This window comes from Chaetodon trifascialis, chromosome 22 (assembly GCF_039877785.1).
Source record: "Chaetodon trifascialis isolate fChaTrf1 chromosome 22, fChaTrf1.hap1, whole genome shotgun sequence".
NCBI lineage: Eukaryota > Metazoa > Chordata > Actinopteri > Chaetodontiformes > Chaetodontidae > Chaetodon > Chaetodon trifascialis.
In genome coordinates, this window is record NC_092077.1 from 19,400,868 (window position 1) to 19,413,999 (window position 13,132).

Sequence of the window (13,132 nt, forward strand, 5' to 3'; positions counted from 1 at the left end):
CGTGGCTGTAGATGGAGGCCGGCCGAATCTGCTGAGTCACACACTTTAACAAAAGAAACACACCTTTGATTTAAAAGTACGAGCAGTTTATTTGCACATGAAATGAGTTTAACGCTGTCAGAAACACGACATTCAGAGCACAAACTGTTCGAATGAAAAACGTGGAACAAAGTCACTGAACAGTTTCTAAATTGTGTTTTTTTTTAGATTTAATTGGAAAATTCCACTTTTTTCTTGAATGGGTTCTGATCCTCTGCAGTGATAAACTGCATGTTATTCATTCAGTGACAAAACTGTTAAAGCTCTTTGACTGACGCTTGTTCACTGTGAACATCAGCAGAATATCCTGAATCCAGAGTATCCCCACAGAGTGAGACACCAAACGATGTCTTCTCGTCATTATTATCGTCTTTTTGTGTCTCTTCTGACTTGTTTCGGAGTTCTTCAGGGGTCAAACGCAGATTGTTGTTTCGGGCTCATGGTTCTGATCCGTTGATGCAAAGTTCAGATTATTCATTGAGTGTCCAGCGTGGTTGCGGGACGTGTTGTCCAGCAGCCACGCTGGGACGTGTCCTGCGTCCACAGGCCATCCATCCTGGATCCTTCAGCCTTGTGTTCGCCTGCCGACGCCTTCAGGTTTAGGGTTTCTACGCTCACTCAGATCGCCAATAAAAACACCTGTTTATATATTTAGAGTTACTGACTGTCCGTCCGTCCGTCCGTCCGTCCGTCTGTCCCTCAGCTGCGACCTCGTCTACGTTCAGTCAGGCGTCGTGGAGTAGATGAAGAATAACAATACACGCAGAGTGTGTGTGTGAGTGTGTGTTCTTTTAATGTTTAGTACTCAGATGTCTCCTCGGATCAGTCCGTCGCTCCACGCCGTTCACCTGTCGGCGGTCTATCGCGGCCACATCCCCCACGCCAGCCCGGGCAGGATGAGCGCCACGAGGACGGAGGAGAACAGGTTGACGGCGTTGTTGTCTAAGATGGGTTTCCCGCAGATCCGCTGGGTGGTGGCGGACTCGTAGCTCACCACCTTCCCGATGCTGGAGTCAAAGCCTGAGGACAGACGGACAGGTGAGCGGCGCGTCTCCAGAGGTCCAAACTGCACTCAGTCAGCACGCTGGAGCTAACGGCTAACGCGACCGTTCAATCACTTTGACCATCACTAATTAATCAATGAATCGTATGATCTGTAACATCAGAAAACACTGAAACACGCGTCATCACATTCAGCTGCATTCTAAAATAAAACAGAGAGAAAACTAACGAGAAGCTGTTTAAAAAATGATCAAAGAAGTCGATTTCCTGTCGATGGATCAATGGTTTCAGCTCTCTGCTGTCACGTCATGCAGCTCGTTCGTTCGTTCGTCATGTATCGTCATTAATTAACGAGGCACAGGCAGCTCGTTATGCATGTTCAACATGTCTCCTCTGAGAAGTATTTCCATTTATCAATGGATGTATAGAGATCAGCTGATACAGCAGTCTTCCAGCACATAGCCAGATCCTCCCTCACACTGCTGCTCCTACCTGAATACTGCATGTGAGCTCCCAGGAAGGAGTCCAGCATGGATCCCAGCAGGCCGGCCACTCCGCCGTACACCATGATGGGCCACTGAGGGTCGGCCGCGTGCAGGTCGCTGACCAACAGGAGCTGCATCACAAAGTAAGCCACGCCCACCACGAAGCCGCCCAGGAAGCTGGCGACCAATCCGACGGGAGTGACTCCCCCGTTCGTTCCTGCAGCGGAACGAGAACAGAAGGAAGAATCAGAGGAGGAGCTCGTCCTTCGACCACATCCATTCATCCGAACACTCGTCCGTACATATATACAGTATTCACACTTTCATGTCATGAAAGAAAGTTTCTGTTTACCCTCGAACGAGCACCTCAGGTCATCGACTGGGTCACAGACAACAATCAAAGGTCTGATCGACAACATCTGCAGAAACTCCAAACTTATGACCCGCTGTGGGGTTAAAACAGGGCCTTCTCATCTCTTTTTCAGGGATAAACTTTGATGAACTGAGTGTTTGTGTCGTTTCTGTCAGTTCAGCTGATCTGAGATCAGATCTGGAGCTGCAAACATTCACTGGATCCAGTTTCCCAAACGTGACTTTAAGCGATGAAAAGACTCCTCTGACACAGCAGAGCCAGAAATACCGCCTCTGTTACCCACAATGCAACTCCCCACCCCCCAGCTCCCTGTGGCCTATCACCTGCTGGGACTTCCTTCCAGGTGGTGATGAGTCTTGGCTGTGATTGGCTGAGGACAGGCCCCACCTCTGACGCCCAGGTGTCCCCGGTGCTGCAGGCCAGCGCTCCCAGCAGAGCGAGGCACATCCAGGAGGCCGAGTACTGCTTACTGAAATCAATGGGAATCTCACCTGGACCCACCTGAGACACAACAGCCAATCAGAAACCAGCAGCAGCAGTGTCACAGAAACTTTTGGATCAGAGTGTGTGTGTGTGTGTGTGTTCACCTCAATCATGTAGAGCAGAGCCAGCTCTGTGGGGACTCCTCCATTACAGAAGACCTGGACCCAGTTCCTCTGCCCCCCTGACACACACACACACACACACACACACACACACACACACACACACACACACACACACACACACACACACACACACACACACACACACACACACACACACACACACACACACACACACACACACACACACACACACACGTAAAACACGACATTTTGAACTCGGATTCATCCGAACAGACGCCGCTCCTTCCCGCCTCTCACCTTCTTTGTACTCGGCGTCTATCTTCTTCTTCTGCGCTCCTCCCCAGCGGGTCAGCCTGGAGGAGGTGATGAAGAAGGCCAGCAGGGAGGAGAAGAAGCTGTAGTTGGCCATCGTCAACACGAAGCCGACGAGGAGAGCTGAGAGGAAACGGAGATCACGTGACTTCCTGTTAACCTTTAAAAATGCCAAAAACTGACAGAAACACAAATCAGCCGCTTCACGCATTAAAACGCCCACAGTCACTTCCTGAAACGGCCGCCCAATGACGCCATCAATGCCTCTTTTAAGATGTTTACTTTCACACACGTCCAATCGATTCCTTTTGGTGGGTTCGGCCACAAGGATTTATTCTGTCCCTGCTGACTGCTCTCCGGGCAGGATGTCACCCAAAAATGACTAAATTTTCCCGCTGTGGGATCAATAAAGTCTTATCGTTAAAGAACTGTAGGTCGTCTGAAGCTCGATCTAACGGGCCGAGGAAGCCCTGATCCCCTCCACCCTGAAGACGTCGCTGTCTACCTGCCATTCAGACACGTCTCAGCATGTTACTCTGCTGTTTTTCCATCTGCTGCTCTCTGACAAGCACCAAACATAATTTCGTTAAATGCCCACAATGAACAATTAAGTGTCACATGTCTCAACAGAAACATCCCACAGAGCCGAGCGGAGCGCTAATTCTCTGTGGGCTCGTCGCTTCAATGGCCTCCTTTCATAACGCACTCAATCCATTATCGAGTAAAATTACTCGCCAGCGCTGCTTTAAAAGGGTTGATTCATGGACATGCGCTCACCTCCCAGTGCTCCGGAGCGGTCCAGGCTGCGTCTCTTCAGCGCTCTGGCCGTCATCACCAGAGGAATCAAGATGGAGAACAGCCACCGCCACGGCGACACGGGCTGCAGTGTCCCTGTAAACACACGCACACACGCAGCGTTATAATCACCAACATCACTCTACCGGAGAAGCTTCTGGTGGTTTCCACATTTTGTGAATGACGGGATCTTTTGACAGCAGCAGCAAACCTTCAGTTTTCCACTGAGAAGAGGAAACATTTAAACCTTTAGCCTCTCCAGCTGTTTCCTGACCAAACGCCAGCTGTGAATCTTATTTATGGGTCAAACTGTGTGACGGCCTGCTGTGTGAATGAAAGATTTACTTTCACACTTGCACAGGAAGTGCACATATAATGCTCATTTCTAGCAAAAATACAAACACACTGAGTGTGAAGGCTGAGGAATTTGGGGACTATTCAGCACAGAGCACATGATTTGGCTTGACTCAGTTTTCCTCCCTCAGGATATTCTCATGCCTCTGCAACATGACATCTGTGGCCGACCGCATCGTTTTCAGGTTCACCGTCCGTCTGTCCATCCATCCGATTCTCATCAACACATCATCACCAAAAGCCTTGAGTCTTCATATGTGGCACAAACGTTCACTTGGGCTCAAGGTCCGAGGGTCAAAGGTAAATGTGACCACACAGACGAGATTTTGGGCCATAACTAAAAAGTACTTTCATGCATCTGAAATCCACACCTAAAAACGACAGCGTCAGCGTTCCTCAGACTGAAAGGAACTCACCGTAGTAGGTGCTGATGGTGAGAGAGACCACCCAGAAGAAGAGGGAGAGCGCCAGGGTGGCGCACAGCACGATCATGTCAGTCATCATCTTCACATACTCCTTCATCTGCACCTCGTTTTCAGACTCCATGCTGACAGAAACACTGAGCTGAAAGACAGGAGACAGGGTCAGCGACTGATTACCTTTTATTCAACGTGGTGACAGCGCCAGGTGTGAACCTGCCGAGTCACTCTGTCACCTACGCTGGCAGGTCCCCTCAGGTTTCTGAGGCTTTACAGTGCGTCTCAGATCATCGTTTAGCTGCCCAGCTCCCAGCTTCATTGTGTTGGTTCACCCTCAGCGCTCTCACACAGCCGTTTTTGGCCGCAGCAGCTGTTTTCAGAGACAAATCCCTAAAATCGTGCAGTACACCACCTGCTCGGCCTCGAACGTGACACAGACCCAGCAGGAGAGCAGCTGGTGAACACAGTGGAGCTTTCAGCCGTTCAGTACAGAATCCACTGGTTTTGCTTCTGTTTATCCCTTTGCTGCAGCTCAACAGGGAAACTGTGTCTATGGAAGCACAAAGAGGTGATTCTACACTGAGGGCACTAACTCTGAAGGGTACCCGTTTGATTTGTTGAGCTGAGGCAGATGCCAAACATTCGTTTCAGATGAACTTGTGAGCGCATTTTGGCACAAAACAAGGACTGTCCTTGTTTTGCCTCCAGTCACTTACACTTACAATGAACATGGGGAATATTAGACTATTGCAGTAGGAGCAATACTCTAACTGTGTATGTGCTATCACTCTGCTCCTCTGGCACAGCTGAGTGCCTTCATCATCGTTCATTCTTCCACACGTGAAAAGGAAAGGACCGCTGCACCTGCGTGTTGTGCTGTCCGCTCACCTCTAAGCCTGCGTTACAGCTCTTTAAAGCATTCGGCGTGAAATGAGAGATGAGTTTCCCCTTAAGAAACTGACAAACGTCATCATTTATGCTGTAAAATCGTTCATACTAACAACTACACACGACAACAGCAACGTTGGCGAGGAGACAATGGAAAGGTTCCACATACGTTAGCTAGCAACAACGGTGGCTAACGTTAGCAAATGTGCTAATATGTTCCGTCTTAAGGTATTAAAAATAACACGTTGAGCTATATTTAACATCTCAACAGTGCTAAAATGTAAGCCCTTCTTTAATTACACACAGCTGAGTGGACGTGAACTCACCTGTTATTTCCGGAGCCATCGTGAGTTACGACCGTCTGCCTTCGTTGAAAGCTAAGTTCGCTAAATTGAACAGCTTTTACGGCTGAGACGAAAGTTTATTTCTCTCTTCAGACGTGGACCAAAATGTTTTCTTTATACGAAACAACTACATCAACTGAAAAACTATGTTTGAGTAGGTAGCATACGAATACAACAACTTGACTGCTCAGCTGAGGCACCGTGTTTGACTCTCAAGCACCGGAGGGGAAGGTTTAGTTGACGGACCGACTTCCGCAAACAAACCGTTGACAATTCTTAAAGGGACGGTAACCTGTTTAAAATCTCAGCGGTGTTGGAAATAACAGGCAACACTCCGCACATGTTTTGGGACAATAATCGCTTTTTAATGTAGCGATAAATTATGAAAAACTTCTTCCTTTCCTTTCTGATCGTAATTCTGACTTGGTGATATGGACTAGTCTAAGATACTGAAATACCCACGAGCCTCGACTGGCGTTGCTATGGTGAAGAGTCAAAGGTGTGAATCAGTCAGTGTCGAATCAAACATGGATCCAGTTTCGCAGAATTCACGGACAGCTGACCCAGTTAATCAGTGTTATGCTTACATTACACCACAGACACTAAACTCAAGTGCCTTCATTGCTACATGATTAGTTCAGATAATTTCTTGGAAAGATTTGTATCATACCACCAGGGTCATCATCCCCCATATAATTCCTGTAAATGTCATGTATTATAAAGCTGTGGACAAGGTGCTGACTGTAAACTGTGATCACATGGAAACATCTTCCTCCCTGAAAGAAGACTGAGAGCACAAACAGGTCTCTGTCTCAAACTGTTCATACAGCGTCCACATGAACACAAGCTTTCTTTCATTATCAGGTCATCTTTGATGTAACATCCTATGGATCAGTTAGTCACTTGCTAAATAATCATCAACGTGCAAAACACTGAAAATACAGATGGACGGTGAAGAGGTGGGTTACGCTGCGTTCATGGTACTCAGAGGATGAATCCTCCTTAATTTGGTGGCCATGACTTTTCCTTCAGTGCCAGCATGAGGTTGATGTTTGTGTTTGTTTTTTAATCATATAATAATAAGGTGGATTAAAGGTCTGTCTGTCTGTCCACCACTTTGTCCACACTGAAATATCTCGGTAACTCTCAGATGGACTGCCATAACATTTTGTGCACACACTGATGATACCCAGAGGATAAATCTTAGAGAGATTTTTTATTTTTATTAAAACAATCTGCCACCTGTTGGATGGATTGCAACTAAATCTAATACAGGCATAATGTGTTAATGACCAAATACCTGCAAAACTAACGACATCCCATCAGCCTCAGATGTGCTGTTTAGAGCTTATTAGCAAACATTAGCATGCTAACACTTTCAGCTAAGTTGGTGAATGTGGTCAACATACCTGCTCGTCATCATATGTTAGCATTACTACTGTGAGCATGTTAGCATGACAATGTTAGCATTTAGCTTAAACCACTAAGTGCCTGAGTACAGGACGGCCAGCACGGCTGAAGACTGAAGACTTGTTTTTACAGATTTTCTTGGATTCTTTTTAAAAAGATAAGGGCTTATTTAAACTGATATTCAGGCTAATTTAGCGATTATTGCACCATGAAGTTGAGTTGGCACCAAGCACAAAAAAATTTAATTACTGGTGACGATGTTACATTGTTACAAGTACATGACAATAAAGAATCTTGAATCTCGAATCTTAATTGCAAGAATATTTCAGGTTAAAGGGGGTGAATTGACATGAATGAAGCAAAGTGAGCATTGTCGTGTTATTGTCCGTCCCTCAAAGCTCAGCTGTGTTACTTCATCACAGCTCAACGGCTCCAAGTCAGAGTGATGAGATAAAATGAGATGAGTAATTTGACTTTGACTGGATTTTCTTTTCTTTCTTTTTTTTGTTTACCTTGGGGACATAAGAAGGACTTAAAGGCATAGCGGACTGGTTGTTTGCTACGGTTTTCAAAGAAACATAACATCTGTTTTCAGTTTGACAAGCTAGCCTCCTTTACTGTTCTCACTATAATATGCCGTCGCTTGGTCCCATCATTACAGAGCAAAATGTATGTTTACATAGTTACACAGATGACACACCGCTGTGCTGAACCAAATGATGCTGCTGCTATAGACCCAAATACCAGCTGTGTTTTGGAAATCAATCAGTGGACGAGCAATAACTTCTTCAGTCAAATGTGGTTAAACTGAAACCAAACTCTTCAAACTAAAACAAAAAGAGATGCTGTTTAGAAATGAACTCCCTGAATTAAATCTGAGGTTACAAATCTTCATTTTTCCACATTAGAAACAGCTAAAGTGTGACCATTTATAATTTAAAAAAGATGCTGAAAGACTGATTCATGCTTTTATTTCAAGCCAAACTGATTACTGTAATGCTCTCTTTACTGCCCACCTGAGAAAAAAATCTTAATACATTTTTTCTCATCTGATGATAATTTTCAACATCATGCAGGACTTTGTAACCCTAATTCAGTCTCTTCAGTGTTTACGTCTTCTCTTCCAGCAGGTGTTTACCTTTTTTAATCTGTCCACAAACTCCACACAGATCCAATGTAAATACTTCAGTGAGGCGTCATTTAACACTGTGTGACACCTAAAGAAGACACAAACCTCAAACTGTTTCTATCCAATATGAAATGAACATTTACTGCAGTTTACTGAAATGACTGAAATACACACACACACACACACACACACACACACACACACACACACACACACACACACACACACACACACAGAAGATAATGTCACCTACCGAGCAGGGAGGAGTGGAGGAGGAGAGTAAATATGATTTGTCCTCATTTTGAAACAGTGAACACTTTTAAAGGCAGCTGAGATCCACCCCTGGAGAGAAGAGAGAGAGAGAGAGAGAGAGAGAGAGAGAGAGAGAGAGAGAGAGAGAGGGAGAGGGAGAGAGGGAGAGGGGGCATGCATGTGTCAAAGACTCATGGGAAATGTAGTTGTTGGTATCTAACTTGACTTGAAATGTCTCAGAGTTCATGAAAATCTTTGCAATATCTCAACATCTTAGACACTCCACCAGAAGCCTGCTGGCAGCCTGGAAAGAAAAGTCAGGACATGTGGAAACCGTGTCACCCTGAGATTAATAACCAACACTTTTAATAATTAATAATTATAGGAAATCCCAAAGACAAACAGGCCTTGTCTCCATTCGTTTCAGCGGCACAGTGAGACCGAGCTTTGAGATCATTTTAACGTCAGCATGCTAACACGCTCGCAATGACGACGCTAACTTGCTGACATCTATCAGATATAATAATCTCGATATTCATCATCTTAACTTGTGGGCACATTAACGTTTGCTGAAGAGTTTGACCATAAACCAGACAAACTGACCGCAGTCCATCAAGCAATGCTAATTTTAAGGTTTTATGGTCCATGCTGAAAGATTTTATATTTTATATATATTCTTAGAAAAACTCGCCAGGTGTGCAGGTGAGTAGGTGGGCGGAGGAGAGAAGGCTGCCACACCCTGAGAGACACTCACATACACACAAACAGAGAGAGACAAACAGGACACACTGAGGGAGGGACGAGGAGGAATCCAGCTAGACCCTGACTAACTGCTCTGGCCTGGGGCCTCTAACTCCACAGAAGCCTCAGTGAAGCAGAAATAATCTCAGTGGTTCTAAAGATGCCAGAAAACCATGAATGTCTGAGAAGCACATACACATACATGAATGGCGCCGTCAGAGCTGTGATTACAGCTGAGCTGTACTGCTTTAAAAAATACATGCAGTATTATTGCGGAAATATTATTTACAAATGTGTGTGGAGGCTTGTGAAGCTGTGTCTCAGTGGATTTGTGAATGAGTAAAGGAATGTGTGGATAGATAGATAGATAGATAGATAGATAGATAGATAGATAGATAGATAGATAGATAGATAGATAGATAGATAGATAGATAGATAGATAGACACTTTATTCATCCCAAACGGAAATTTACATGTAGATGTGTGTTCAGATTAGATTAGATTAGAATTGCACATGTGTATCACACGTATTATAATATATATAATCTGCTGTAAACTCTGCCGAACGTTTATTTTGGTACTCTTGCCTTTCCGTAGTATTTACATCCGATGTAGCCAATATGGCGTCGTGCGGTTAGGTCGTTAGCTTGGTACGGGCACTTTTTTTTAAATTGTGGTTTTAAGTACAGGGTGAAGACATTTGTTTACATATCTACGAAGGGCTACAGTGTGGAACAATGGCCAGGCTGTGTTAAAGTCGGCAGACTGTGCGTATTTTGGTTAGAAAAATGGTCGTTTCTTGCTCAGACGTTAGCCTGTCACTGTGCTAACACGGTTAGCTCACCGCTAGCTCGCTCCGGTAGGCAGCCGGTCCGTTTGGGGGAGAGTCTCTGAGCCATGACGGAGGTGGAAGAGCTGCGGCCCGTTCCCCGGGAGCGGGCCATCCTGGAGAGCTTCTTCACGCAGCTCGGCATGTTTTCTTTTGACCGGGCTAAGGACTACGTGGAGAAGGAGAAGGACAACAGCAAGAGCGCCGGGGCCATCTGGGCCGCCCTGCTGGCCGCTCTGGCTCACCTGGCCGCGGCGGAGAAGGCGTATCACAACATGACGTTCCTCGGACAGAAAATGGGTAAATTTAATCTGTTTCTTACAAAAGGTGAGAAACACCTGAAACAGCTTAAACCTCTTCTCAGCTGGAGTCCTCGTCTGTATCTTAACGTTATTGTCATGCCTTAATATATGAGGAGAAAAGCAATAATCAATAATAGCGTGATTGTCCGATTCCTTCATCTTAAATAATAAGCTTCTTAATAAGCCACCCATTACGAAGGCTCTAAACCTGGGACTGACTGCTTTGTGATGCTTTAACAAGTATTTATACCAAAAGAGTGAAGTATTATTATCATCGAGATATCTTCCTCAGGGTGGCTTCTTCAAGAGGTCACACTGTGTTCCCGCCTTACCACTCACCACCTGATGTGGAAATAGTTGCGTTAAATTTTTATATTTCCCATTATCTTAGCTGATATTAAGAGAGATTGAGGCACAGCTACAGATTTCCTGCACCAGAGGGCGCTGTTGCACATGGACGCTAAAAGCACCATTTTCAACTCTCTGTTTCTAAGCAGCAGTTCCTCCTCTCCTCTCCCTCCTCAGGCGGCCAATCCTTCTTCAGCCGCAAAGACTCCATCCGAACCATCTACACCTCCCTGTACAACGAGCTCAGGAAGGTGGTGACGATGGGGCGTCACAGCCAGCCGGGCTCCGCTTCCTACCTGGAGGACCTGCTGTCGCACCTGTCAGAGCAGCTGTGCCACTTCACCCAGGCCCGCATGGAGATGGCCGACCTGTACGAGAAAATGCACTCGCTGGGCAGCCAGAAGAGCATCAACTCTGAGGAGCTGGTCACCACGCTGGAGGCCATCCTGCACAAATACAGCACCAAGTGTGTGACAAGTGTTTTCACTGTGTAGTATTTCCTAAAGTGACATTCTTTAATCCTGTTCTTCTAAGAAAACAAGTATTTAGCCAAATTAAGGCTTGAACCTCTCGTCCACCACTGAATTTGTGAGGTAAAAGACAGAAACATGCAAAGGAGGGAATGACAGATTGGGGTTGGAGGAGGAAAACTTTCTGCTTAATCCAGCAAGCGCAGGATTCCACCTTTTCCCCCGAGACGTGTCAGCGAAAATGTGTCCTGCGACTGCAGCAGGAACAGAGTGAACAGAGTGAACAGAGTGCAGGCTGAGCCGCGGAGCTGCTGCAGGTCGCAGGACGACACGCCACACGGCAGTGATGTGAGCGAGCAGTGAAGGGTGAAGGTGATGTTCATCTGCAGACCTGGAGGAATATATGGACCCCAGACACTGTGTGTGTGTGTGTGTGTGTGTGTGTGTGTGTGTGTGTGTGTGCGTGCGTGCGTGCGTGCGTGCGTGCGTGCGTGCGTGCGTGCGTGCGTGCATGTCTGCGGTGCGTGTGACTGCCACACTCAGATTTAATTGCGAATGTATTCTCAGCAGGACAGCTACTTTCAGGTCACCACAAATTAGGTCAGCCGCTGTCTTTGCATGTGTTTGCTTTTGTTCCTACTACTACTACTAACCTCCTCTTCCTCGCCCCCTCAGGTTCCACCACCCCATCCTGTGCCGTGTGGAGGAGGGCTTCCAGATGGAGGTGGACGTGGTGACCCAGTTGCTGCGCTGCCAGGCCCAGGTGTCAGAGTGGAGCTTCCTGCCGGCTCTGCTCAGCCTGCACAGCGCCAACTCCAAGCTCACCGCCTGGGGTCAGCTTTTCCAGCGGCAGAAAGAGACCCGCAAGCACCTGTTCGGAGGTCAGTCCCAGAGGGCCGTGCAGCCTCCGCACCTATACGTGTGGCTGCAGCGCTTCCAGGCGGCGCTCCTCGCCAAGTTCAGCTTCTACTTCCACGAAGCGCTGAGCCGGCAGACGGCGCCGGCCGACATGAGAGCCCTGACCGCCCGCACCGCGCCGGACTACCACGGCAAGATCAGCTCCTTCATCCGCAAACACGACGCCAGCAACGTGTCTCTGGTGTTCGACAACCGCGGCTCAGAAAGCTTCCAGGGCCACGGCTACCACCACCCACACTCGTACCGAGAGGCGCCGAAGGGCGTGGAGCAGTTCCCCGCCGTGGTGTCCCTGCCGTCCGGAGAGCGGCCGCTCACGCACTGGCCCAACGTCATCATGATGATGGGAGACCGCGCCGCCGAGCTCAACACTCTGGACAAGGTGGTGCATTTCTACGACGACAAGGTCCAGAGCACGTACTACCTGACGCGACCCGAGCCGCACTTCACTCTGGTGGTGATCTTTGACGGCAGGAAGTCCGAGAAAGATCTGCACATCGCCGCCTTCCTGCAGGAGATCTCGGGCTCGCTGCGGAACTCCAAACCCTTCAGCACCCTCAAACCCGGATCCAAGGGCTGAGCTGACCTCAGATCATCTCTCGGATGACTGAAGTGCTTCGTCTTCTCGTGGAAACTGTTTCCTGTGGTCCAACAGCTGTTCCTCCTGTTGCTCTGAATCTTATTTTGCCAAAAAAGTTCCAGACCAAAGAGACGCACCAGTTCAACTCCTCTGTAAATTAATGTTTCTCTGCTTCTGAGGCTCAACGAACACGAAGCTGCTGACTCCTAAAGCCTTTATTTAAGATTTTTAATTTGCATTAATTACTGTTTTAATGTTTATTTTTATTAGCTTGTATTTACTGTTCTTGATGCAATTTGAATAAAGCTCTGAGATGATTACACAGCCGACCTCATTTCCTGATCAGCAAACGTCGTAAAACCTCAAATTCTGATTTTAGTTTCAACCTCAAAAACCCACAAAGTTTAAATTTGATCATCAGCTGAATCATTAAAATCTTTTATCAAGTAAATACTCAAAGACACTGGTCTGATTGTTGGAGCCCTAAACGTCATGATGCGTTCAGGGTCCTGCAGAGCGGACCTTCCTTAGCTGCTAAACGTCACAGCTCAATAGAAGAGGTGAGTTCATTTGAAT

General features: G+C 46.9%; 3 protein-coding genes across 6 annotated transcripts in view; 2 read left to right on the plus strand and 1 right to left on the minus strand.

Annotated features, from left to right (window-relative positions):
• The window catches only part of upf2 (UPF2 regulator of nonsense mediated mRNA decay), a 72,893-nt gene that overhangs the window by 41,412 nt on the left and 18,349 nt on the right, over positions 1-13,132 (plus strand). The window lies entirely within an intron of this gene.
• tmem19 (transmembrane protein 19) lies at positions 67-10,188 on the minus strand. Of its 3 annotated transcripts, XM_070992323.1 has the most exons (9): positions 9,957-10,188; positions 8,373-8,461; positions 4,346-4,493; positions 3,558-3,671; positions 2,766-2,903; positions 2,487-2,563; positions 2,223-2,400; positions 1,534-1,743; positions 67-1,059 (listed from the first exon to the last, which is right to left on the minus strand). In XM_070992323.1, exons 3-9 carry the CDS (start codon positions 4,473-4,475, stop codon positions 899-901), a joined length of 1,008 nt encoding a protein of 335 aa, XP_070848424.1. In that variant the 5' UTR covers positions 4,476-4,493; positions 8,373-8,461; positions 9,957-10,188; the 3' UTR covers positions 67-898. The 3 variants fall into 3 exon arrangements, with proteins under 3 accessions (XP_070848424.1, XP_070848423.1, XP_070848425.1); XM_070992322.1 differs by lacking the exons at positions 8,373-8,461; positions 9,957-10,188 and adding an exon at positions 5,563-5,840 and having other exon boundaries at positions 69-1,059; XM_070992324.1 differs by lacking the exons at positions 8,373-8,461; positions 9,957-10,188 and adding an exon at positions 4,585-4,644 and having other exon boundaries at positions 72-1,059.
• On the plus strand, positions 10,010-13,000 carry kics2 (KICSTOR subunit 2). Its single transcript, XM_070992321.1, has 3 exons — positions 10,010-10,241; positions 10,769-11,057; positions 11,737-13,000. Exons 1-3 carry the CDS (start codon positions 10,010-10,012, stop codon positions 12,554-12,556), a joined length of 1,341 nt encoding a protein of 446 aa, XP_070848422.1. The 3' UTR covers positions 12,557-13,000.

Excerpts from the sequence above, each read along its gene's own strand:
- tmem19 (XM_070992323.1), bottom strand. The coding sequence starts at position 4,475 with ATGGAGTCTGAAAACGAGGTGCAGATGAAGGAGTATGTGAAGATGATG. Across the intron at positions 2,904-3,557 it reads CCGCTCCGGAGCACTGGGAG|CTCTCCTCGTCGGCTTCGTG; the intron begins GTGAGCGCATGT and ends GTTTCCTCTCAG. Across the intron at positions 2,564-2,765 it reads AGACGCCGAGTACAAAGAAG|GGGGGCAGAGGAACTGGGTC; the intron begins GTGAGAGGCGGG and ends TGTGTGTGTCAG.
- kics2 (XM_070992321.1), top strand. The coding sequence starts at position 10,010 with ATGACGGAGGTGGAAGAGCTGCGGCCCGTTCCCCGGGAGCGGGCCATC. Across the intron at positions 10,242-10,768 it reads GTTCCTCGGACAGAAAATGG|GCGGCCAATCCTTCTTCAGC; the intron begins GTAAATTTAATC and ends CTCCCTCCTCAG. Across the intron at positions 11,058-11,736 it reads CTGCACAAATACAGCACCAA|GTTCCACCACCCCATCCTGT; the intron begins GTGTGTGACAAG and ends TCGCCCCCTCAG.